The 27304-nt window shown below is 36.5% G+C and overlaps 1 protein-coding gene and 1 pseudogene across 1 annotated transcript; both read left to right on the forward strand.

The window, feature by feature from the left end:
• The first annotated feature begins 511 nt into the window (after nucleotides 1–511).
• LOC114182633 (receptor-like protein EIX2) lies at nucleotides 512–9631 on the forward strand (annotated as a pseudogene).
• Nucleotides 9632–18538: 8907 nt separating this feature from the next.
• On the forward strand, nucleotides 18539–19712 carry LOC146887193 (uncharacterized). Its single transcript, XM_085672059.1, has 3 exons — nucleotides 18539–18640; nucleotides 18731–18861; nucleotides 18980–19712. Exons 1-3 carry the CDS (start codon nucleotides 18539–18541, stop codon nucleotides 19710–19712), a joined length of 966 nt encoding a protein of 321 aa, XP_085528185.1.
• Nucleotides 19713–27304: the final 7592 nt, after the last annotated feature.

Here is a 27304-nt window from a genome sequence, read left to right on the forward strand (position 1 = left end):
AAAATAAAAAAGTAGAAAGACTTCAAATTCTAGTCTACACAAGTAAAGATATCAATCTTGCTGCGTTTATAGTCGTTAAGGGTGTTACACATCTCTTAAAAAACAATGTAAGACAAGATATTGTATTGTAAGTTCTACAACATTTCTTATATCGTGTGCTAATTATTATAGGTTTAATTCCACTTAGACATTTATAATATAATATGTAAATCTTTTTCACATTGGTCATCAGCTACCGTTTCAGAGGCTCTCCACTAAACTCCTCACACACTGCATGATGGTCTTTTTTTATTGCTAGTGGGTAGTTCAATAAACCATGTTTGATGAAGGGATGAGAAAATATGAATCAGTGAGCATGTGAACGCTGGGAATAGATGCCAACCACCACCTCTTTACTCTCCCAAACTCCTTATATAACAAATCCTTCCTGCTTCTGCCTTTCACACCTCACAACTAAGAATTACCTGAAACGATCTCTGATTTACTCTTATTTCATACCACCACAAATATAATGACTACTTTTCTGGTACCATTTTATGCACTTCTCCTGCTTCTCATGCATGCTGCAGGACCCGTCCTCGGATTCAACAATACCTCTGAAATAAAGTGCAATGAGAGGGAGAGACAAGCACTCCTCAGCTTCAAACTTGACCTCGTAGATGTCAATGGCATGCTTTCTACATGGAGGGATGATGAAAAAAGTCGAGATTGTTGCAAATGGAAAAACATTCAATGTGACAATCAAACAGGTCTTGTAACCATCCTTCGTCTTCGTGGTTCTGAGACACAATATTTGAGAGGTGCACTCAATATCAGTTCATTGTTTCCCTTGCAAAATATTCAATATTTAGATCTCAGCTACAATTTTTTTATAGGCAATGACATCGGAGAACTCATAGGCTCACTTACCAACTTAAGATATCTCAATCTCTCCAATTCTTTTTTTAGTGGCAGCATTCCTATCCAACTTGGAAGCCTTACACATTTAAGGTATCTCGATCTCAGTTACAATTATCTCGACCAGGAACTCCCTTATCAGCTTGGAAGCCTTAAATATTTAAGGTATCTCGATCTCAATTATAATTATCTTGAAGGGAAACTCCCTAGTCAACTTGCAAATATGTCACAGTTGAGATACCTTGGTCTCAGTTGTAATTACTTTTCTGGAGCACTCCCTTTCCAGGTTGGGAATTTTCCTTACTTGCAAACTCTTATACTTGCTGGTGATTTTGATGTCAAACCTAAGGATGCCAAATGGTTGTCTAATCTCTGTTCATTAACACATCTTGCCTTCGATGGTTTACATAACCTTCACTGGTTTCAAATGTTTCACTGTACTAAGCTAAGAGAGTTGAGACTAGTTGACTGTTCTCTTTCAGATACCCATATTCATTCTCTATTTTATTCACCTTCCAACTTTTCCAATTCTCTTACCATCCTTGATCTTTCTTCTAATATGCTCACATCCTCATCATTTCAGTTGTTGTCTAACTTTAGCCTTAACCTTCAAGAGCTTTATCTTTCTCATAATAACATTGTTTTCTCATCTCCTGTCTTCTCAAGTTTTCCTTCTCTTGTGATCCTTGACCTTTCTTATAATAATATGACATCATTTATCTTTCAGGGTAGTTTCAACTTCAGTTCAAAACTTCAAAATCTTCATTTGCGAAATTGTAGTCTCAGGGATGGTAGTTTTCTCATATCTGACATTTCAATTACGAATTCTTCATCTTCTCTTGCCTCGCTTGATCTCTCCTCAAATCTGTTAAAATCATCATCCATATTTTACTGGCTCTTCAACTCCACTACCAATCTTCGTACTCTTGACCTTTATGAAAACGTGTTGGAAGGTCCCATTCCAGATGGATTTGGGAAAGTAATGAAATCTCTTGAGTTTCTTGACCTCTATGGTAACAAACTGCAAGGCGAGATTCCATCTTCCTTTGGGAACATGTACACATTGCAGAGATTAGACCTCTCATATAACGAGTTGAGTGGGGAAATTTCAAGCTTATTTCAAAATTCTTCATGGTGCAACAGACACGTGTTTCAGAGTTTGGATTTATCTAATAACCAGGTTACAGGCATGCTACCTACAGTCATTGGATTGCTATCTGAGTTGGAGTACTTGTACTTGGATGGAAATCGTTTGGAGGGTGACGTCACTGAATCCCATCTTTCCAATTTTTCCAAGTTAAGACACTTATATTTGTCAGATAACTCTCTATCTCTAAAAATAGACCCTAATTGGGTTCCTCCTTTCCAATTATATGTTCTGAAACTAAGATCTTGCATGTTAGGCCCCACTTTTCCTAGTTGGCTCCAGACTCAACGCTCCTTAGCTTTTCTTGATATTTCTGATAATGGGCTGAATGGTTCAGTACCAAAATTGTTTTGGAACAACTTGGAAAATGTGCAATGTTTGAATATGTCTCAGAATAATCTCACCGGTGCAATTCCTAATACATCGATGAAGCTTCTCAATAGACCATTTATAATTCTGAATTCGAATCAGTTTGAAGGAAAAATTCCATCGTTTTTACTACAAGCTTCAGAGTTGAGGCTTTCTGACAATAAATTTTCAGATCTATTTTCATTCATATGTGACCAGAGCAGCTCTGCAATGACTATTTTAGATTTATCAAACAATCAATTGAAGGGAAAACTCCCAGAGTGTTGGAAACATGTAAATCGGTTACTGTTTCTTGATTTAAGCAATAACAAATTGTCAGGGAAGATTCCTGTGTCCATGGGCAGCCTCGTTAAATTGGAAGTCTTGGTCTTACGGAACAATAACCTAACGGGTGAATTAGCTTCCACTTTGAAGAACTGCAACAATTTAACTACATTGGATGTGGGTGAAAATATGTTGTTTGGTCCCATTCCATCATGGATCGGAGAAAGTATGAAGCAGTTAATAATTTTGAACATGCGAAAGAATCACTTTTCTGGAAATCTTCCCAGTGAACTCTGTTATTTGAAGCATATTCAATTCTTGGATCTTTCAAAGAATATGTTATCAAAAGGAATCCCAACATGCTTAAACAATTTGACTGCAATGTTTGAAAAGAGCATCCACACACGTGGGTTTATAAATTATATAAAATTGCTGAACATGAATGGTGTATCTTATACAAGTTTTCCTACGGGCGAGTATACCCTTAACATAAGCCTGATGTGGAAAGGGGTTGAACAGGGATTCAAGAACCCAGAGTTAAAGCTTAAGAGCATTGATCTTTCGAGTAATAAGTTGACAGGTGAAATACCAAAAGAGATCGGATATCTACTTGGGTTAGTTTCTTTGAATTTATCAAGAAACAATCTGAGTGGAGAAATTCCTTCAGAGATAGGAAATTTAAGTTCACTGGAGTCCCTTGACTTATCAAGAAATCATATCAGTGGGGGAATTCCTTTCTCACTTTCTGAAATTGATTTTCTTGGGAAGTTAGATCTGTCACACAACTCTCTGTCTGGAAGGATACCATCAGGAAGACACTTTGGAACTTTTGATGTCTCTAGTTTTGAAGGGAATGTTGGTCTTTGTGGTGAACAACTTAACAGAACTTGTCCTGAAGATGGAAATCAGACAACAATAAAGACTGAAGAACATGGAAATGATGATGAAGATAATGTTTTCTATGAGGCATTGTACATGAGCATGGGGATTGGATATTTCACTGGATTTTGGGGCTTATTCGGGACAATGCTACTTTGGCGTTCTTGGAGAAATACTTATCTCAGATTCCTAAACAGGTTGACATATGCTATATATGTCTTCTTGGTGCTCTGATTGCAAGAAGAAGGTACGTTTGTCATATATATATATATATATATATATATATATATATATATATATATATATATATATATATATATATATATATATATATATATATATATATATATATATATATATATATATATATATATATATATCAATACCAGCTTCAAAAAAAAATGGAATATATATTTTTTAATAGAAAACTCTAATTAAATTAAATGCATTCCGATTGTTAGGAGTAGTTTGTTTTATTTGATCCTAACTTAACTAATTCAGTAATCACTCTTTACTATAACACTTATTGCTTTAACTATAGTGTGTAACTTAGAGAGAGGAAAAAAGAAAAATAGTTATATGTATCAAACCTAACATTTTTTATTAGATGTTGTTTTTTTTTACGTTAAAAGAAGAATAACGAATTTTTTTTAAATATGATTTTTTCAAACAGTTAAATTTTATTTGAATGCTAAAAATATTATTAAAATATTAATTTATTATCATATTAAATGATTTAATAAAAATACTATATTTTTAGAAAAATGTTTCATTTTAATTCACACAAATTAAATTCCCATATTTTATTTATGATGTAATAAACGACATCAATGGTTATACAAAAATTGCAGGTTATTGCAGTTGCGCTACACGCGCATCCGATTAATCTCGGGTGAAGGAAATCATGATTGGTATCTATACAAGTGCAAGATATGTATTCAGTGTTATAGTTTGAATATTTTTAGTAAGTAATTTATGTCAAAATGTTGTTTCTAGACTCTGATTTCACTGAGTTGTTTTGCGTAATACATTTCTAACGTCGTTCCCTTTTAATTTTATATTTTATTTTTAACACCACTTTTCTAATAACTCTAAACCTAATATGATTGAACATACCCATTTATTTATTTATTTCTAGTTAGGGTCTTGTGTCGCCGCGAATGATAATGAATAAATACAGTTAATATTAATCGTAGTATGTCAATTCATAAATTTAATAAATTTATTTAAATATTATTCTCTTTATTTGATGTGTGTAATATATAACTTGAATCAAAACAATAGAACCATATACAATTCAACATCCATTTTTATCCCCTGAAAGTTTAGTTAATTAGCAACTTGTACGTTTGAAGAAGAGTTTTGGCCCGGAATTAACGTACGAATCAGTTAATTTCACAATTATATTGCTATTAAAAAATGGTTGTAGATTCTATTTTTGTTTGTTTATTTTTTTGAAGAATGACAAGATTATGTATGAATCTATTCCAAGAGGCGTGTCCAGACCGTTAAACGTAGTCGTACGCGTGTGACATGATGTGTACATGGTCATGATTGCTGCAAACGGCAAGACATTGAATGAAAGTGTTCAATTCATGTACACATGTTTCATATTCTCGGTAAATATTCAACGTTACAATCATAATAACTATTTTTCTTCATCTCTTGTTTCTATTGTACTGAAACTGTTTCAAAGCCTCCTTCACGTTTCCTGGCATTATTTTATTAATAATAATAGTATGAAACATTTGACGTTAGTTATGAAACATGTTAGTCTATTTGTCATAAGTTATTGGTGTGAAAACTCCTTTTCTGTTTGATCGCACGGAGCCCAACAAAAATTCTACACATGAATCATGATGATGGTATTTTGAGTGCATGTAATTAAAAGTAGTGAGTGCATCAAAAAGCATATTTGGTGGAAAAATGACACCACCCCAAGCACTATACTCTACCAGAACGCTTATATATATATATATATATTCAATCGTTTTGGTTTTGCCATTCACACTTCACGATTAAGAGTAGACTGATCAAATTCAAGATCCTTGTTTCACACTCTTACGTATTTCATATCACTAAAAGAGTCATGACTACTTGTTTTCCTAGACTCTGTTATGCACTTCTCCTGCTCTTGCTGCAAGCTGCAGAATCCATTCTCGGATTGAACAATAGTACAGAAATAAAGTGCATTGAGAGGGAGAGACAGGCACTCCTCCACTTCAAACATGGCCTCATAGATGGCTATGGCACGCTGTCTACATGGAGGGATGATGAGAAGAGTCGACATTGTTGCAAATGGAGAGGCATTCAATGCGACCATCAAACAGCTCATGTAAGCTTCCTTCGTCTCCGTGGTCACGATACAAAGATTCTGAGAGGTGCAACCAATATCAGTTCATTGTTTCCCTTGCAAAATATTCAACATTTGTAAAATATCAGTTTCTTTGAATTTATCCAGAAATTATCTGAGTGGAGAAAAACCTTCAGAGATAGGAAGTTTAAGTTCACTGGAGTCCCTTGACTTATCAAGAAATCATATAAGTGGGCGAATTCCTTTCTCACTTTCTCAAATTGATTTTCTTTGCAAATTAAATTTGTCACAGAACTATCTTTCTGGAAGAATCCCATCAGGAAGACATTTTGAAACCTTTGATATATCTAGTTTTGAAGGGAATATTGGTCTTTGTGGTGGACAACTTAACAGAAGTGTTCTTTTCAGGTGAAAGATTAGAAGGAAAGGAAGAGGAAGAGACGAGAAAAATTAGAGAGTGAAGTTTATATTGTTCTTTTTAAGAGATTAGAAAATAATTTTAAAGTAAAATAGATAGTGAAATTCGTGAAAATTTGTAATTGGATTGAATGATGTAACATATTAAAAAATAATTTAATAAATAAAAAAAATGAGATTATCAAAATATACCTAATATTAAAAATAATATAAAATACTACATAAATCATTTAGAATAATTTATTTAATTTCTATTGATTGTATGAAATAATAAAAAATATATTTATAAAAAAATAAATAATAAAATTTATTTGGTATGAAATTAAATTTGATATTTATCAATTTAATTTTTACATAAAATATAATTTATTTACGTTTTATATATATATATATATATATATATATATATATATATATATATATATATATATATATATATATATATATATATATATATATATATATATTTACTGTTTTTAATCTTTGAAATATAAATTTTTTTGATTATTTGATATGAAGATATTTTTTAATTTGATTATGTTTATCAATAATATAGGTAACAGTTTTTGATAAATTTGTTTTCTTTTCTTCAAATTTTATAGAATTATTTATTGTTTATATATTTTTAACTTTTAGAATTTTAGATATTTATTAATAATAAATTTTTTATTTATTTTTATTATTAAATTAAAACAAAAATTACATATATTTATTTGTTAAAAAATTAAAATTGGTAAACATTAATAAATTAAGTAATCTAAAATTTTTAAAGTAAATAATATTTTTACGTGACACGTAGAAAAAAAAATATATCAAAATTGAAAGATTAGAATAAATTAAAATTGTTTTTTTACTATTTCATTAAATGATTAACAAATAATTGAAAATAAAATTTTATTGGAAAATTTATTAACAATAAATATATCGAGGATAAAGTGGTAATTTCTTATCCATTACCTTTTAATCTCTTTAATAATAGTGGGATAAAAATTTTCAGCAATCCCTCTATTCTATCCTTATCATTCCCCTCCACCACTCTAAAAAGATAAGGTGATCACCCTCTATACCTTCCTCTCCAATCTTCTTGAAAAGTATATCCACTAAAAAAAACAGAACCTTAGTGTATGAGTAATACTTAATAATCCGTGAATAATTTCTAATTGTTCAAAATTTCATGGATAATTATCCATAGAGGTGTCAATTTGGCCCCTAGCCCATGGGCCAGCCTTGCCCCACTCTTCATAAAGCCCCCTTTTAGGGGGTCCCCAAATGAGGGGCCAAAAAAAAGCCCTATCCCAAATAATACTACATTAAGCTAGAGTCAAAGATCAAGTCAAGTGACCCGGACGGGCCCGATGACCCAGACGGGCTCGACGACCCGGACGGGCTCGATGACCCGGACGAGCCCGATGACCCGGACGAGCTCGACGACCCGGACATGCCCGATGACCAGAACGAACCCGATGACAAGGACGGGCACGACGACTAGGACGGACCTGACGATCCAGACAGACCTGCCAAAGCGAACGAATTCGACAACCCGGACAGACCCGACGAACCGGATGGGACCGACGACCCGAACGGGTCCTACGACCTAGACGACCCGAACGAGCTCAAAAACCCAGACGGGCCCAACGATCTATTATATATCAGTTTAATAGACTAAAGGTTTACCCATGCTTTATTATATATTAGTTTTTCTATTTGGCTAAAGGTTATTTCTGCCATTTAAATGGGATTGAAATGCAATCACATCCAATTTGAAAAGTTAAACAATTGTAGAAGCCTTTGTAACTGTTAGTATTTCAAGTAGTTTTACATAAAAACAAATTAGGTTTACTTTTCCATGATCTGGCAAAATGACATGATTATCTGTAGACTGTTTTTAATATAGTGTCATCCTTTCTTCGTAATTGTTAAAAATAATTAAAAATACTGCTTTGTAAACCTAGGTAGGACCATATTTTCTGAGTTTAAAATAGAATTTAAATTAAGTGAAAAATGAAAATGTTATTTTTTGAAAAAAAAATAATATAAATAAATTTATTATAAAATATATATTATTTCTTTAGAAAATGATATCATTTTCGTCCTCTTTAGCTTTTTGGAATAACAGTCAATCATTTTATGTTCAAACTCTACAAAAACAATTAAGTTTAAATCAAAATCAACTTGTTTTTGATATTGCTTACTTCTTTGTTCTTTTACAATCGAATCTATCTTTTTTTCTCCTGTTCACATCTTTGAACTTTGAACTCCACTTGACTACTTGATGAATAGGAATTGTCCTCTTCTTGTTTTGTGATTGTTAGAAAGAATTAGAAATACTCCTATTTGAGAACTCGTTTATTTGAATTTAAAGAATAGAATTTAAATTAAGCGAAAGTATGTGACATGCACGGGAAATAATACTCATGAGTGGATAAGGAAGGAAAGTTAGTTTTTCAGCCAAGCCACGTGGAAGATGATCAGCAAATGATGGGCCGAAGGAAAAGCATGAGGCAAAGTAGAGAATGTGTATTTGAAGGATTTCGTGTAGTGAGATCGTCATGTGCGTCGTATAACTCTTCTTCTGAAACCTTCTCAAATTCTCTTCCCTTGTTCCCTTTCTTCTTCCTTCCTTGACGATCTTCTATTTCTCTTGACCAGGTTCTGCATTGTTGTGGCTATTGTCGGGACTCTTATAATACTGTTTTAGTACTCTTCTACTGCAATTATAGAGATCTTTTGCTTCTTTTTTGTTGTTGTATTGTTTCAATTTCCATAAACATTACTCGTTTTATTACAATTTTATATATATAACAAAATTATATTGTTTCATCGGTGCTTCCATTAAGCCATGACTGAGAACACTTGTTTGAAAGATTGCATGCTGAAATTCGTGGTCAAGATGAGGATATCAAGCAATTGATGGAACTCTTGGAGCTTCGGGATCGTGAGCAACGTGCTCATACCAAGCAAGTTTAGAATGACGCTCAGCCTCGTATGGATCAGATTCAACAGTCATTGGATTTGTTATTGAAGGGTCCTCCATCGTCTTCGTTCCATAGTGGTTCTTCCACAACAACTCCTCATTCAGTGTGTTTCATGTGAAGGATATATCTCTCAGATTTACTCATTTAGATGGCAAAACTTTTTTGATGGAATCAATTTTTAAGGCCGAAAAGTTGTTGAACTATCACCACACTCCAGATTCGGATAGAGTCCATACTGTTGCAATTCATTTTGAGAATGAGGTCATTCCATTGGTTTCAGATGTTACAAGACGCTTTGACAGCAGCACTAGAATCACAATGCTTTTGAGTGGGTTATATTGTTTCATTGGTGTTTCCATTAAGCCATGACTGAGGACACTTGTTTGAAAGATTTGCGTGTTGAAATTCGTGGTCAAGCTGAAGATATCAAGAAATTGATGGAACTCTTGCAACTTTGTAGAGAGAAAGGATTATGTTGTTTTGGTGATGAAAAGTTTTCGTTCAATCACAAGTGTAACAATACACATTTTATGCAATTGGATGAATCCTTCATGGAAGTGGACAAGGACTTTCCCAATACTGTCCGGTCTGTCATCATTGAAGAACCAATTATAGAGGATTATCATCTTTCTCTAGATGCTCTTAAAGATGGTACAGGTGTGGGTACGATTCGATTTATAGCTTATGTTGATAAATTACCTATTACGGTTTTGATAGAGCGGATAGCTTCAATAATTTTTTGCAACCTTGTATTGCAAAATTTTTTAATCTCTTTGTGGAACCTGCTCTTTCATTTAAAGTCATGGTGGGGAATGGCACTTACATGGCAGGTGAATGATTGGTTCATAAACTAGTTATGCATGCACAAAGGAATATGTTTCAATTACCCGTGTATCTTCTTCGTATCTCAGGAATTGATCTTATTCTTGGAGCTAATTGGTTGAACACGATTAGGCCCTCATGTCGCAGATTATGCAGCATTAAATTTGAAATTCTTGCATAATGATAAGTTTATCACATTACAAGTGGATCATATTCCAATGCAAGCTCATTTGCTTCATATTAGATAGATGGTCAATACTAATGCTATTTCAGAAGTTTATACCATGTAAATGGTAGATACCAATATCGTGGTTATTCTTTTACTTGACTTGTCGGATGACACTGTAACATGTGAAGGAAGCGTGGGAAGGGAAAATGAGAAAACAGAATTTGTTACGGTTGTAGAACACGTGGCAATATCTCATGGAAATGGGGAATTAAGAAGAAGTAATAGGCAGAGAAAGAAAAGTGGTTATTTAGAAGATTTCGTGGAATGAGAGAGGTAGGAAAAATATAACAAACTCTCTCTCTATGCTCTTTCTGAAATTCTTTTTTCTACTAGAATATTTTTTTCTTCTTTGACTGAAATTTTGCTGTTCTCTGGATTGATTCAATATTATCAAAGTTAATTTCATTGGTTCAATAGTTTTTTTTTTTCATTGGTGCTTTCTTTGACATCAATGGGTGAGAATACCCAATTGAAAGAATTGCAAGCGCAAGTGGTCCATCAAGGTGAAGAACTTAGACGCTTGCTGAGTGTGATTGAGTTACGTGATCAATCGCAACGCGAAGTGACCTCTCAATTGCAAATGGCTCAACAGGATCGTATGGATCAAATGCAGAAAGCTCTCAACCTTCTGCTTCAGGCTCAATCTCAGTCGATTGGTATTTCGAACTTGGGTTCCCCTCTGTTACCTTGGCGCATACTCCCTCTTTTCGGGGGCGAGATATCTCATTGGGATTTCCCCATTTTGATGGCACTACACCGGTGTTAGAATGGATATTCAAAGCTGAAAAGTTCTTTAATTATCATCATACTCCTAATATCGATAGAGTTGACATTGTCGCCATTCATTTTGAGAAGGAGGTTATTTCATGGTTTCAAATGTTGCAGAAATTGAATGTTGTTTCGACATGGACTACGCTCACATCTGCCCTGGAATCTCAATTTGGGCCCTTTCTGTTTGATTATCCCATGGCCCAATTGTTTAAGCTCCAGCAAGTGGGTACCATGTCTGACTATTACCTCAAATTTATGTCACTCGCTAATCGCTGCTTTGGGTTATCCAATGCCGCTTTGTTGAGTTGTTTTATAAGTGGCTTGACTAAAGTCATTCGTCACTATTAAAGTGTAATGCAAATTCTAGAAGAATCTAGAAAATCATAAGACAAAAGTATTGAAATGTAATGAAAGTTCTAGAACAAAGTAGAAAAGCCTAAGATATGAAGAAAAATATCAAGAACATTCTACATAGGCAAAATCTAGAACATTCCACACAAGTTGTGGCTAGCACTTTCTAGAATACTCTATAGGTCTATAAATACTCATGTACTCAATCATTTGATGAATGCCAAGAACTAAGATCACATCTAACACACCACTCTCACTACTACAACTACATACTCCTTCCAACTACAACTTTCACACTCTACTATCTACACATTTTCTCTATCCCTTCAACTACCCCTTTCACAACCTTTGAAATACTAACAGTGGTACCAGAGCTACGTTCGATCATTTATTGGGCGTAGAAAAATTACTCTATTACTTTCAAAACCTTCCTTCTATACTTCCAAAAGAAGAGAGTTTTTTCTCTTAACCTATGGCTTCTAACATTGTTCACTTTTTCTTCAGTCCCCCTACCAGTTTTTACCGGTGAAAATTTTGACCTCTGGAAACTCAAACTAAAGACATATTTTATCTCACAAAAATTGTGGGATATTGTTCAATCTGGTTATACAAAACCAGATAATATTGAGACTCTATCTGAGGAGGAACGAAAAAAGCTAGAAGATTCTGAACAAAAGGATGCCCAAGCATTGTTTGTTCTTCAACAAGCTGTTGGAGAAACTATTGCCAGGAGGATCATGGATGCAGAAACTGCAAAAAGGGCATGGGATATTTTAGAAGAAGAATTTGAAGGCAATGAACAGGTACGCTTCGTTAAACTGCACTATCTAAGAAGAGAATTTGAGACCATCAGAATGAAGGAATCTGAGACCATTGAAGAATACTATGGAAGAATAAAAGAAATAGTGAATAAAATGAAGTTATATGAAAAAGAAATTAAGGAAAAAAGAGTGGTAGAAAAAATTCTTATCACTCTCACAGAAAAATATGATTCCATAGTAGCTTCCATAGAAACTTCCTCGGATCCATCTTCTCTATCGATAAGTAAATTAGTTGGTCTCCTTGGAGCGCACGAAGCAAGATTAAATAATCGTGCTGATACAAATTCAGTGGAAAATGCCTTCCAATCAAAGCTCAAATTACAACCCAAAAGGAGAGAAGAAGGAGAAAAGAAAAATATTGAAGAATATTCTAGAAGCAAAGATTCTAGAAATTTCTCTGGAAGCAAGAAAGATAAATATCCTCCGTGTGGCATTTGCAATAAGTCAAGTCATGCAGAAAAAGACTGTTGGCATCGTGGGAAGCCAATATGTCATTATTGCAAGAAGCCTGGTCACGTGGAGAAGTATTGTCGTAATAAAAATAAGCACCAAGCAAACTTTGCTGAAGAACATAATCAGGAGCAACGTTTATTCTATGCTAATCAAGAATCTCATAGTGGAGAAGGAAATTGGTACTTGGACAGTGGATGCAGCAATCACATGGCCAAAGATCAAAGCATCTTCAAAGACATTGATAAATCTTTCAATGTCAAAGTTCGACTTGGAAATGGCGCCACAGTGGAGTCTCAAGGCAAAGGAACTGTCATGGTGGAGACAAAGAAAGGTATGAAATTCATCAAGGATGTTTTACTAGTTCCCAATCTTAAAGAAAATCTTTTAAGTATTGGCCAAATGATGGAGAATGGGTATTCTCTTCACTTTGAGAAAGATACATGCAAAATTTATGACAATAGAAGGATAGAAATTGGTGAAGTAAAAATGGAGAAGAGAAATAGAAGCTTTCCCATAAGCTTCAAACCTGGAACTAATATTGCCATGAAGGCGGAAGTTGATGACTCATGGCTTTGGCATAGGAGATTTGGCCACTTCAACACACATGCCTTAAAGCTTCTATATCAGAAAAACATGATGAGGGATCTTCCTTACTTGAAGGAGAACAATAAATCATGCGAAGGATGTCTTCTCGGCAAGCAACACCGATTGCCATTCTCAACAGACAAAGCATGGAGAGCAAAAGATTTACTAGAATTAATCCACACCGATGTTTGTGGACCGATGAGGACGCCTTCACATCACAACAACAGGTACTTCATCCTCTTCATTGATGACTTCTCTAGAATGACATGGGTCTATTTCTTAAAGGCAAAGTCAGAAGTCTTTGGAATATTCAAGAAATTCAAGGCCCTTGTTGAGAAGCAAAGTGGAAAACAAATAAAAGTACTTAGAAGTGATCGTGGAAAGGAGTACACATCTCATGAGTTTGACAAATTCTGTGAAGATGAAGGCATAGAACGACAACTTACAGTCGCATATACTCCACAACAAAATGGTGTTTCAGAGAGAAAGAATCGCACAGTCATGGAGATGGCGAGATCAATGCTGAAGGAGAAAGGACTACCAAATACATTTTGGGCAAAAGCGGTCTACACTGCGGTCTACCTACTCAATAGATGTCCTACTAAAGCAGTTCAAGATAAAACTCCAATCGAAGCCTGGAGCGGTAAGAAACCATCAGCTAAACATCTAAAAGTATTTGGATCTGTTTGCTATATTCATGTTCCAGACCAAAAGAGACACAAACTAGAAGACAAGACCGTACGAGGCATCTTCTTGGGATATAGTACACAATCCAAAGGCTATAGAGTCTATAATCTTCAAACAAAGAAGCTAACTATCAGCAGAGACATTGAAGTAGATGAAAGCGCTACTTGGAACTGGGAAGAGGAACAAATTGAAAGGAAGACAATATACATGCCCAACAATCAACCAACTACAAGCCAAGAAGATAATGATCAAGATACCATTATAACTCCAGAATCTCCTACAACTCCAACATCAATTCAAGATCAAGAAGAATCATCGCCTGAATCTACTCCGAGACGAATCAGATCTCTAACAGACATCTATGAATCTTGCAACTTGGCCATACTAGAGCCTGGAACCTTTGAAGAGGCCACTAAACAAGAAGAATGGGTCAAGGCAATGAAAGAAGAGATAAAGACAATAGAGAAAAACAACACTTGGGAGCTAGCAGATTGTCCAAAAGATAAAGATATCATCGGAGTTAAGTGGGTCTTCAAGACAAAGTTAAACCCCGATGGTACCATACACAAACACAAGGCAAGGTTGGTAGCTAAGGGTTATTCACAACAACCTGGAGTAGACTACAATGAGACATTTGCTCCAGTTGCTCGACTAGACACAATAAGAACTCTAATAGCCCTTGCAGCACAAAAAGGATGGAGCATCTATCAATTAGACGTCAAGTCTGCATTCCTCAATGGTGTTCTTGAAGAAGAGATCTATATAGAGCAACCACCAGGATTTGTGGTTAAAGGCCAAGAAGCCAAAGTGTTGAGATTGAATAAAGCTTTATATGGCCTGAAACAAGCTCCTCGTGCATGGTACAGCAGAATCGATCAATATTTCACCAATCAAGGATTCAGGAGGAGCAAGAGTGAGCCTACACTATACATCAAGACACAAGGTCAGGATACTCTTTTACTCTCTCTATATGTAGATGATCTTATTTATACTGGAACCAACAAAAAGATGTTGATGGAGTTTAAAGAAGATATGATGAAGATCTTTGAGATGACTGATCTTGGCTTGATGAGTTATTTCCTCGGCATAGAGGTAAGTCAAAGAGATGATGGAATATTCATCTCACAAAAGAAATACACAGAAGATTTGCTGAAGAAATTTAAGATGTACGGGTGCAAACCTGTAAGCACACCACTAGTGACAAATGAAAAACTACAAAAGGTGGATGGAGCACCAGAAGCCGATGCATCTCGATACAGGAGTCTAGTTGGAAGTCTACTTTATCTGACGGCTACACGACCAGATATCATGTTCGCTACAAGTCTCTTATCAAGATTCATGCAAAACCCAAGCCAAATACATCTTGGCGTAGGCAAAAGAATTTTAAGATATCTACAAGGAACCAAAGAGTACGGTATATGGTACAAATCCACAGGCAATCCAACATTACTTGGTTATACTGATAGTGATTGGGCAGGGTCAGTGGACGACATGAAGAGCACCTTAGGCTATGCTTTCTCACTTGGATCGGGGATATTCTCTTGGGCGTCAAAGAAGCAAGCCACAGTTGCACAATCAACCGCTGAAGCAGAATATGTGGCAGCCGCTGAAGCAACAAGTCAGGCTATATGGCTTCGAAGAATACTCAAAGATATGGGAGAAAAACAAAGTGGCCCTACTACAATTAATTGTGACAATAAATCAACCATTGCAATGACAAAGAATCCTGTGCATCACAGCAGAACAAAACATATAGCAATTAAATACCACTTCATCAGAGAAGCGGAAACAAATATGAAGATACGACGTGAGTACTGCCCGACAGAAGATCAAATTGCATATATCTTCACAAAGGCCTTACCAAGACCAAGATTTGAACTACTACGCGCTATGCTTGGAGTTACCGAATTTGCATCAAGGAGGAGTATTAAAGTGTAATGCAAATTCTAGAAGAATCTAGAAAATCATAAGACAAAAGTATTGAAATGTAATGAAAGTTCTAGAACAAAGTAGAAAAGCCTAAGATATGAAGAAAAATATCAAGAACATTCTACATAGGCAAAATCTAGAACATTCCACACAAGTTGTGGCTAGCACTTTCTAGAATACTCTATAGGTCTATAAATACTCATGTACTCAATCATTTGATGAATGCCAAGAACTAAGATCACATCTAACACACCACTCTCACTACTACAACTACATACTCCTTCCAACTACAACTTTCACACTCTACTATCTACACATTTTCTCTATCCCTTCAACTACCCCTTTCACAACCTTTGAAATACTAACAGTCACGATTTTCTTGTCCAATCTCTTGCCTCTATTATTCGAGTTGTATGTCTCGCTAAATTGTATGAAGAGAAATATGCACTCATGGATCCTTCTCCACTTTCGAATTCAATTCCTCGATACTCTCCAGTTTTATTCAGCCACGGTGCTCCTAGCATTGGAAACCAATCTCCAACTACCACTTTGCCGCCTTTGTTTCCTACACCTTCCACTCCTCTTATCCTCAATGCCAATGTTAAATGGATGTCTCCTGCGGAGATGCAGTTACAAAGAGAGAAAGGATTATGTTACTTTTGTGATGAAAAGTTCACATTCAATCATCGATGCCCTAATCGGCAGTATTTGTTGTTGCACATGGAGGAGGGCGTCGACCCAGACGTGGGCCCTCAAGGGGATCATGTGGGGATTGCACCCCTAGATGGTGTTGTGTTGGGTGCGGATCATCACTTGTCCTTAAATGCTTTAAAGGGGGTACGGGAGTTGGTACTATTCCATTCATGGTTGTTTCTTCGTGGCTTACCCATTCAATTCATGACACTTGGCATAACGGTGACACGTGACACTGCCACGGCCTCATCACATTATTATTGTCAGATGGCAAGATATCAGTTTGACATGTGACAATTTTTTAATTTAAAAAAAAAAAAATTCACGAACTGACACCTCTTTAACGTATTTACTACAATACTAACAAATAAGACTTGATTGTATCAAAATTTCTAAAATAAGAACCAAATTAGGATAAATAAATAAAAAGAAACTAAATTGATATTTTCCTAAAAAATAGAACCAAAGACATAATTTAACATTCTAATTTAATATATTATTTGAATAAGAACGAACACCCATTGTTTTTTTTGTCTCAAATTATCTCCTTCAAATTCTATTCCTAATATTAAACATTACAATCATTATTTAAGTTTTTTTTTTCTTCTGTTGTTTTCATACCAACCTTTTTCACGTGTTCTACACACAACTTTAAATTCTCCACGACTTTCTCACTACTTTTTCCTGGATGTTTATACTTAGTCGTCAACTACGTGTCTTATTTTAGTGAACCTGTTCCAGAACGTGCTCCACGTTTTCTTGCATTATATGACCCAAAAACGTCCACACACACATTACACGATGATATTAGTGCATGTATCATGACACCACCACAACCACCACACTCTCCCAAACTGCTTAAAAAAAACTCAGTCTTGGTCGTTCTCCTTTTCAAGGTAGTTTCAACTTCAGTTCAAAACTTCAAAATCTTTATTTGTCAAATTGTGGTCTAAGGGATGATAACTTTCTCATCTCGGCTATTTCAATTACGAATTCTTTATCTTCATTGGCCTCGTTTTATGTCTCCTCAAATCTGTTCAAATCATGATCCATATTTTACTGGCTCTTCAACTCCACTACCAATCTTCGTACACTTGACCTTTCCAAAAATGTGTTAGAAGGTTCCATTCCAAATGAATTTGGAAAAGTGATAAACTCCCTTTGAGTTCTTGACCCCTCCGATAACAAACTTCAAGGTGCGATTCCATGTTCCTTTGGGAACATATGCACATTGCAGTTTTTATAGCTCCAAAATAACAAGTTGAGTGGAGAAATTTCTGGCTTCTTTCAAAATTCTTCATGGTGCAATAGACACATGTTGCAGAGTTTGGATTTCTCTTATAACCAGATTACCGGTATGCTACCTGCCAGTATTGGATTGCAATCTGAGTTGGAGGCTTTGTACTTGAGTGGAAATCGTCTGGAGGGTGACGTCACAGAATCCCATCTTTTCAATCTTTCCAAATTAAGGTTCTTATTTTTGTCAGAGAACTCTCTTTCTCTAAAAATACTCCCTAATCGGTTTCCTCCTTTCCAAATAATAAACTTGGGACTAAGATCTTGCAAGTTAGACCAAAATTTTCCTAGTTGGCTCCGTACTCAAAGTTCGTTAAGTGTGTTGGGTAAACTTAAATGTGGGTAGTTGGAAGTTGTTATATTAATTGTCTAGGAGATTACAAAAGGTTGAGAGTGGGTCTAGCTATGATTAAGCATGCAATAGAGTTCATTAATTGTGAGTTAGGTAGTGGTTATATTTAATGAATGTAGTTGAAGGGTCATGTCCAAAGGCCTATAAAAGGACCATGTAGTGCTTCATTTCAAAACACAACAAATCTGAATACAAAGAGTGTTTATCCAGAGAGACTTGTTTGTCAACAAATTGACATCAGAGCTTGAGAGTCTGAGTGTTTGAGTGAGTTAGAGAGTTTGATCAAGATGGCCAGCTTAGCTAACAGCATGCCCCTGCTGAAGTTATCAAAAGTCGCCAATTATGTTAATTGGAGCCTGCAGATGAAGGCTCTCCTTGGTTCCCAAGAAGTATGGGAGGTGGTCGAATATGGGCACCAAGAACTAGAGGACGCTGGAGAAATGACGATAGCCTAACTTGCTATGTTAAAAGCAACATAGGCAAAGGACAAAACGACTCTGTACATGCTGTACCGAGTTGTTGATGAGTATGGATTTGAGAAGATAGCAAATGTGATGTCTTCAAAAGAAGCGTGGGATATTCTGGAGAAGGCATGCAAAGGGATAACCATGTGAAGGAAGTTCGACTTCCAACTCTCAGAGGGGGACTTGAAAGGATGAGAATGAAGGAAGATAAAGGGTTGTCGAGTACGTCTCCCGAGTTGAGACCGCGGTTAATCAACTTGGTAGAAATGGAGAGATATTGCCCGCTTGTCGAGTGGTGGAGAAAATCTCGAGGTCGTTAACCAACGACTTTGAGAATATAGTTTGCACAATAAAGGAATCCAAGGACTTGACAACGCTCTCGGTGGAAAAGCTTGCTAGGTCGCTTGAAGCGCATGAGCAGCGAAGAAGGAAGAAGAAGGAGTCCCTTGATCAAGCACTCCAAGCAAAGGCAACCATTAGGGAGAAGAAGGTTCCTTATACTCAGAACACTCGAGGCCAAGGTGGTAGAGGCAGAGGAGGATATGAAAGAGGTCAAGAACAAGTCGGCCAACAAAACTGGCATGGCCGAGGACAAGGTGGAGGTCGTGGTGGTAGAGGCCGAGGAGGTCAGTCAAACAACTCAAGAGTTGAGTGCTTCAAATGTGGTAAGTATGGTCATTTTTCCAAAGACTGCTACTCAGGAGTTAAATGTTACAATTGTGGGAAGATTGGACATTTCACGAAGGATTGTCAATCTGAAAGCAAGAAGGAAATGAACTTCCTTTCTGAGGATGCTGAGAAGGAAGGAATATTGATGATGTCTAGGAGATCAGGTACCGAGCTAAGTCTAAGCTATTCTGACAACTCAGTTTGGTACCTTGATACAGGAGCAAGCAACCATATGTGCGGGGACGAGAATCTTTTTAGGGAGCTTACCAAAGTTGAGGCTGGACACGTATCATTTGGAGATGCACCAAAGGTGGCAGTAAAAGTCTAGGGTACAATCTGGTACTTGCAGAAGAACAACCAAGTTGTAGAAATCAGAGACGTGTACTATGTACTCGATCTCAAGACTAACATATTGAGCATAGGCTAGCTGATGGAGAAAGGCTACTCGGTTTATGATGAAAGACCGAGTACTATACTTGAAAGACAAGTTAGATCGATTGATTGCCTGAGTAGAGATGAAGAAGAACAGGATGTACAAGCTGGACTTGAAAATAGTCCAAGAGAGGTGCTTGAAACTTGACGTGAAGGATGAAGCTATGATGTGGCACTTTCGGTTTGGCCACTTGCATTTTGGTGGGTTAGCCGAGTTGGTGAAAAAGGAGATGGTGCAAGGACTCACGACTGTGGAGTTTGAAAAGAAATGTTGTGAAGAATGCGTGCTCGGGAAGCATTCGAGGACCTCATTTCCAAGGACTGCCAAATATCGGGCGAAGGAACAACTCAGATTAATTCACACAGACATTTGTGGACCAATTACCTCTGAATCTTTCAGTGGGAAAAGGTATTTCATTTCTTTCATAGATGATTTTTCAAGAAAAACATGAGTGTATTTTTTGAAGGAGAAATCTAAGGTGTTCCAAGTGTTTAAAAGGTTCAAAGCAATTGTTGAAAAGGAGATCGACATGCCTATCAAATTTGTTAAGTCTGATCGAGGAGGCGAGTTCATCTCATCCGAGCTCATGAAGTATTATGAGGAACAAGGAATAAGGAGATTTCTGACAGCACCATACTCACCCCAATAGAATGGAGTAGCTACCATTATTGACATGGTTCGAACTATGTTGAAAAGCAAGAACGTGCCTAAGGAGTTCTGGCCAAAAGCAGTGCAATGTGCCATCTATGTGCAAAATAGATGTTCACATGCTAAGCTGAATGTGGAGACACCGCAAGAAGTCTGGAATGGGAGAAAGCCGAGTGTTTGTCACCTCAAATTGTTTGGCAGCATTGCTTATGGTCATGTTCCAGCTAAACAAAGGCAAAACTTGAAGATCAGAGCAAGAAGTACGTGTTTATTGGGTACGATGAAAAAACCAAGGTGTATAGGTTGTTCAACCCAATAACAAAGAAGGTGATTATGAGTCGAGATGTTCAAGTTGATGAAGAGAGCAAGTGGAAGTGGAACAACTTGGAGAAGGAGTCTAGAAGCGTGGAAATAGATACACCGCCAATTGTGAGAGATCATGAGACTTCTGATGAAGAAGATGAACCTCTATAGCCTAGAGCGTGAAGCTTGCAAGACATATACAACTCGACTGACGAAGTACATGTTGTATGTTTCTTGGCAGATTCAGAAGACTTGAGTTTTGAAGAGGCTGTGCAGGAGGAGAAGTGGCAAAAGGCGATGAATGAGGAGATCAAAAAAATCAAACACAACAACACTTGGGAGCTAACCGATCTGCCCAAAGAAGCTCGGCCTATTGGCGTAAAGTGGGTGTACAAGAAGAAAACAAACGCTGAAGGACAAGTTGAGCGATATAAAGCTCGACTCACAGTGAAGGGGTACAAGCAAAAGGAAGAAATAGACTATGATGAAGTATTCACCCCAGTGACGAAGATGGAAACAATCAAGCTGCTGATTTCCTTAGCAACTCAACACAGATGGATAATCTTGTAGATGAATGTAAAGTTAGCATTTCTGAATGGAGTCTTGGAGGAAGAAGTATATGTTGAACATCCACTTGGATAGATGCGAAGAGGCAAAGAGAATAAAGTGTTGAGATTGAAGAAGGCACTTTATGGCTTGAAGCAAGCTCCACTAGCATGGAATGAAAGAATCAACACTTACTTCAAGAAGAATGGGTATGAGCAGTGTCCTTATGAACATGCTCTTTACATAAAGAAAAAAGGAGAAGATGTGTTGTTCATTGCCCTCTATGTCGATGACCTTATCTTCACGGGGAATAATACCGAGCAAATTGAAGTATTTAAAGAAGTGATGAAGAAGGAGTTCTAGATGACCGACTTAGGTCTTATGAAGTATTTCCTTGGTTTGGAAGTCATTCAAGGGAAGAACGGTGTCGCAACCAAGATCGCGGTGGGATGGCGAAAATAATTTAAAACAGTACAGAGGAGTCACCACCATAGTTTATTATGGAAAACTATAGAAAAACCTTAAAAAAGAATGTCTTCGAAACCAAATATGGATTCGGGAGTCGCTTACGTGTGGGGAAGGTATTAGCACCCCATAACGCCCGTCTTAAGACGGTTCCCTCTTTAATTAAGTGTGCAAGATAGAATTTGATGTTTTAAATATTTGTTGTTCCCCAAAAAATCAAACAAAATAAAAAAACACATACAAAAATAATAAATATTAAAAACAATACTTATATAAAAGAAATAATATAATTTTTTTTTATTTTTTTTATATTTATTATTATTATTATTTTGTTTAAATAATTAGAGCTTACGAAAAAATACCTTTTTAATTATCAAGATAAAAATAAAGGGAAAGAGAAAGGTTGAGCACATAAATGACAAACTCAAAATCATCTAACATGAGAACCCCAAACACATTTAATCATACAACAGTTCAAACGATCATATATTTGATGTTATAAGAGAATCATAAAAAGCATTAGGGGCAAAGAACATTTACCTTAAGGTGACCCCTTTTGTGCGTGTTCCGGTAATAAAGAAGGAGAGGGGTTTTTTGAATTTTTTCTCTATTGCCTTGCATTGGAGAAATTTTGTGCTTATATAGGCACCTTGGGGTACCCCTGAAATCCTAGTCTTTAATTATAACAACATATATGAGGAAGGAATTGGTCCTCATGAAACATATTATAGAAATTAAATAGTCGCATAATATCCATAGTGTTGATTATAATTATTAACGAAATATTTCCTGTAATTACTATAATTATATTTTCCGTCACATAAAGATCGTGATCAAATCATAACATATTATTCATACAATTGATTCTAATTATTACCAGGAATATTTTCTTTTAACTATTAAAATCGTACCATTCTCTAAAAGCATTATTATCAGGAATATTTGCTTATATTTTTTTTAAAATAATATCTTTTCTGACTGACAAATCAATGAGACACATCACATAAGCGTAAATGCAAGATATTTATTCAAAATATTGCTCCTAATATTATACCATTCTCTAAAAATAAAAATCATAAAATGTTCCTTTTTGACATGTCATGTGAAGAGTGTAAATAGCAAACAGGGGGTGAACATATGTATAAAACATTTGGGCTTATGAAAAGGGTGTGATGACTAAAAACTGTAACACCCTATTTAATTAATAACTCAAATTAAAGGAGGCATCACAAAGAATAATATAATAGCACGGTCTTGGAGTATAAACATTACCCCATATAGTTGTTCTAAAGAAAACATAAGAGAAACTAGGCACACCACGATGTCGATAATAAAGTATAATAAAGTAACGATAGTATTCCAAAATAAAGCCCAAAGGCTAGACAATACGTGGGCCATAACCCTAAAAGAAACACCCAGAAATGGAAGCCATTCCAGAGGCTAAGCAGCGGAACTACCATATTCCTGTTGAGCACGAGAATTTCTCGCATCTGCTCACATCAATAAATTGATGATCATCGCAAAGAGAGAAAAACCACACCACAGAATATGCACCAAACAAAAGGGTAAGCTAGAGCGAAAAAGGATTTACCATACAATTATATACACTTTCACTGTAAAATATACATACATCATCCAATCATGTTATGACCTTCCAAATAATACACTAAGACTCAGACACGACTCATCCGAATACATATAATTAGTCGGATTCAGCGGATGCTTGCACTTGTGGTGGACTTCCTTACTCTACCGAGCTAAGTGTTACAATGTTTCATCCCCCCACACACAAGATTAGCCCTTAATGAGTTACAGGCCTCCTGCTACTCTCACCACTAGAGTCAGTACGCTCTATGTGAGACTAACTGACTCTTTAGAGTGTCAGGATGTAACCTTACCTTGAATCCTTACTAAATTATATAGATGGGGCACTGTTATGAATTTGGCAAGTGTACCAAGTCGCGCAAGTGGTAACCGGTAAGACCGGGATATCATTTCCCAAGAGACTCGTGTATACTAAATAATTGCGTAATTAGTGAGTAACTTAAACTAATGAATAAATCCATATTTTGGGTTTCAATGTATGAAATTAAATTTTGCATAAATGATTAAAATTGAACTTTAGAAGTTAAAGGCACTTAGTGAATGGAAAAGATTAGAAATGATTTGATTTGATATTGTCGGGGTTAGAATTCACCAACTATGCTCTCATGCAACTACAATTTGACATCCTCTTCATTAATATGCTAATGCCAACCCACAATTTTACTAAAACCCTAATTATTTAATGGATTGAGCCTAAATTTCCTTATTAAAAGTCAATTCATTGAACTCTTAATAAGCAAATTTGCTTTATGCACTAAGGTTTAAGATAACCAATGGGTCAAGGCCCATTCCTAGGTACAAGCTTCCTTGAGTTTTCTTATTCCAAATCTAGGTTTCAAAAGATATTTCCACACCCAATGAACCAAAAATCATGCAATGGATGGCTAAATCAATGCAAGCATTAAGTGAAGAAACAAGAAGACTAGCAATTAATGAAAGAGTCATATATATAATCAAAACATTTGCATTTACACAAGAGTTTCGTGGCTACATCTAACCTCAACAAAAATAGGTTTAGCTCTCCATTGTCATGGATAGCTCAAGCTTACAAATGGAAGAAATGGAAGAGAAAGAGATACAAAGAGGAAGATAGAGTTGTTCCCACAAGCCCTAGCACTCCTCCAAGCTCTCCAAAATGTGTTCTTCGTGCCTCCCAACTGACAAAGATCTGTTTCCCCTCGCGAAAACAGAAGAAAAAGGGCCACTTGACACATCAGCAAAAATTGGTGTCGGGCGGAAGCCTCTCACCGCCAGGTGCTAGCCATCAAACAATGGCCAAAGTTTTCATCTACCGTCCGACAGTGTCCAGGTATCGCCAGGCGGTGAGCCGTAGTGGCGCTTGGCTGGCGCTTGTTTGGCCACTTGGCATTGGCGGCCTCTTGCGCCTGGCGCTGACTCTGTATCGCCGGACGCTTCCTGTTGACATTTTTGCTCTTCTCCTTGCTATTCTAGGTCACTCATATGTCTGGACTTTTAGAGCAAAGCTTCCAATCTATAAAAAGGACATAAAAATGGGGATTAGTGGTATATTTAGATCAATGTAACCCAAAATGTATTTATTTACAAAAGTAAGGTAAATTTGAGGATTAAGTATTTTAAAAGCTTTGGAAGAGATGATTTTGCTAATGAAATATAGCTTGGATAATGGTAAAAATTAACATTATCAGGCACCACCATGAACTCCCACTAATAGGGGTCATGGAATTACGTCCCAACCAACTGAGGCACCACCATGAAGTCTCACCTAGAGGCTCATGGAATTACGTCCTAACCATACCAATAACATATTCCATTAATTAATACAACTTTCATGCTCATACGTTATCCATAATCACATACATAACCAAACCATTCATTCATATTCATACTAAGATCATGCCAAACTCATCATTCTCCACCCACAAAATTATCTTTACTCATGCATATTCACCAATCTCATGCTTTAATATAGTAATTCAATCAAACACATGCCAAACATCCAAAAATAGAGAGACATAAAAAACAAGGACGCATTCTCGCCCATCTCCTCGCTCAAGCAGAAAGGTCCCGCTCAGGCGAGAGGGACTCTCGCTCAGGCAAGCTCTTTTCGCCTAGGCGAGAGCTCGACAAAAAGAAACAGTGGACTTCTTCACATTCTCGCTTAGGCAAGACCCCCCGCTTTAGTGAGACACTCCCTCGCTCAAAACAAGGGTTGGTCGCCTGAGCGACAACTCGCGTAAAAGGGCCTGGGCGAGTTGCTGTTAATCTCGCCTAGGTGAGACACGCTCGCTTGGGTGAGAAAACCAGCACCCTCCACTGTTCACGTAGGCCAACATACAGATTCCTGCAGAACGATCACACATCATACATTCATCTCATTCCAAACATCATTTGATCACTACAGGCACAAAATAGAGTTGAAAAACCAATCATAGACATTAAAACTTAAAAACAGTATGGGCTCTAGCTTCCCTTACCTGGAAAATGCTAGCCAATAACTTCGATTCCCAAACTGGGGAACATAGGTAGCTCTAAGGGCAGATGCAGAGCTGGAAAATAGCGGAATGAGTTCAAAACGAGTTCACCCTGACAAACCCTAGTTGGGACCACGAAGAATAAACTAAATGGAGAGGAGTACGAACTGAAACCTGACTTACTTGGAGTAGAAGACTGGTTTGAGCTAGCTTGAAGATGACAGAGCTCTAAACCCTAGCAGAGCCTCTGCTTTGGAAAAGGGAAAGGAGTCAAACACTGTTTTTGGCAAAGTGAGTGCAGAATGAGACTCTTGGCTACTTTAGGGAGGCCTTGGCACTCAATGGGCCAACCTTAGGCCCATCTGATTAAGGTAGGCCCTTAAGATTTAGGGCAGAAAAGAAATAGAAAAATAAAGTGGGTCTTACAAAAACAAATTAGATTCTCCCTTCTTTTCCTTTGTTTTTCCTTTTTCCTTTTTTTTTTGTTGTTCTTTTTTCTTTTTTTTATTGTTCTTTTTTCTTTTCTTCATGGTAGAATTAAAATAAAAAACCTAGCATATTTTTTATTTTTTTTCATTTTTTTATTTTTTATTTTTTATTTAACAAAACAAATGCATTCACCCAGAAGAAATAGGGTGTTGACAAACGATATCTTTGTGTCGTAGGAAAGGTATACTGAGGAGGTCTTGAAGAAGTTTAAGATGACGAGTTGCAACCCAGTTTCCACCCCTATGAAACCGGGCACAAAACTTTCTAAGTATGCAGATGGAGATCGAGTTGATGCGAGCAAATACCGAAGTCTGATTGGAAGTCTCAAGTATCTTACAAATACCAGACCAGATTTAATGCTGAGTGTTGGAATAGCAAGTCGGTATATGGAGGAACCAAGGTATACTCATTGGAAGGCCTTAAAGAGAATTCTAAGGTACGTGAGAGGAACAATGTCACTTGGCCTGATGTATACTAGGACAGATGATTACCGACTAGTCGGCTACTCAGACAGTGATTGGTGTAGAGATATTGATGACTGGAAAAGCACTTCTTGATATGTATTCTTCATGGGGAGCACGACGTTTACCCGACTTTCAAAGAAACAACCCATTGTAACATTGTCAACATGTGAAGCCGAGTATGTTGCAGCATCCTGGAGTGTCTGCCATGCAGTTTGACTTAGAAACCTTCTAAGCAAACTAGAATTGAAGCAAGAAAAGGGGACTGTGATCCGAGTTGATAACAAGTGAGTCATTGAATTGACAAAGAACCCGTTCAATAATGAGAGAAGCAAGCACATTGATGTTCGATTTCACTTCATTCGAGAACAAGTGAAAGAAGGAAATGTAGAGTTGGAGCACGTTGAAAGTCGAGCACAAGCTGCAGATATGTTTACAAAGTTGCTGCCATCCTCTCTGTTTGAGAACAATAAGATGATACTTGGAATGAAGGACAAGAAGAGCATTTAAATTTACG

Source organism: Vigna unguiculata, chromosome 4, assembly GCF_037176805.1.
Source record: "Vigna unguiculata cultivar grain cowpea cultivar isolate G323 ecotype 2 chromosome 4, ASM3717680v1, whole genome shotgun sequence".
Classification (NCBI taxonomy): Eukaryota; Viridiplantae; Streptophyta; class Magnoliopsida; order Fabales; family Fabaceae; genus Vigna; species Vigna unguiculata.

Coding starts and splice junctions, on each gene's coding strand:
- LOC146887193 (XM_085672059.1), top strand. CDS start 18,539: ATGGCCAGCTTAGCTAACAGCATGCCCCTGCTGAAGTTATCAAAAGTC. Junction 18,641..18,730: donor CTCTCCTTGGTTCCCAAGAA/GTATGGGAGGTG, acceptor AAAGCAACATAG/GCAAAGGACAAAACGACTCT. Junction 18,862..18,979: donor GCATGCAAAGGGATAACCAT/GTGAAGGAAGTT, acceptor TCAACTTGGTAG/AAATGGAGAGATATTGCCCG.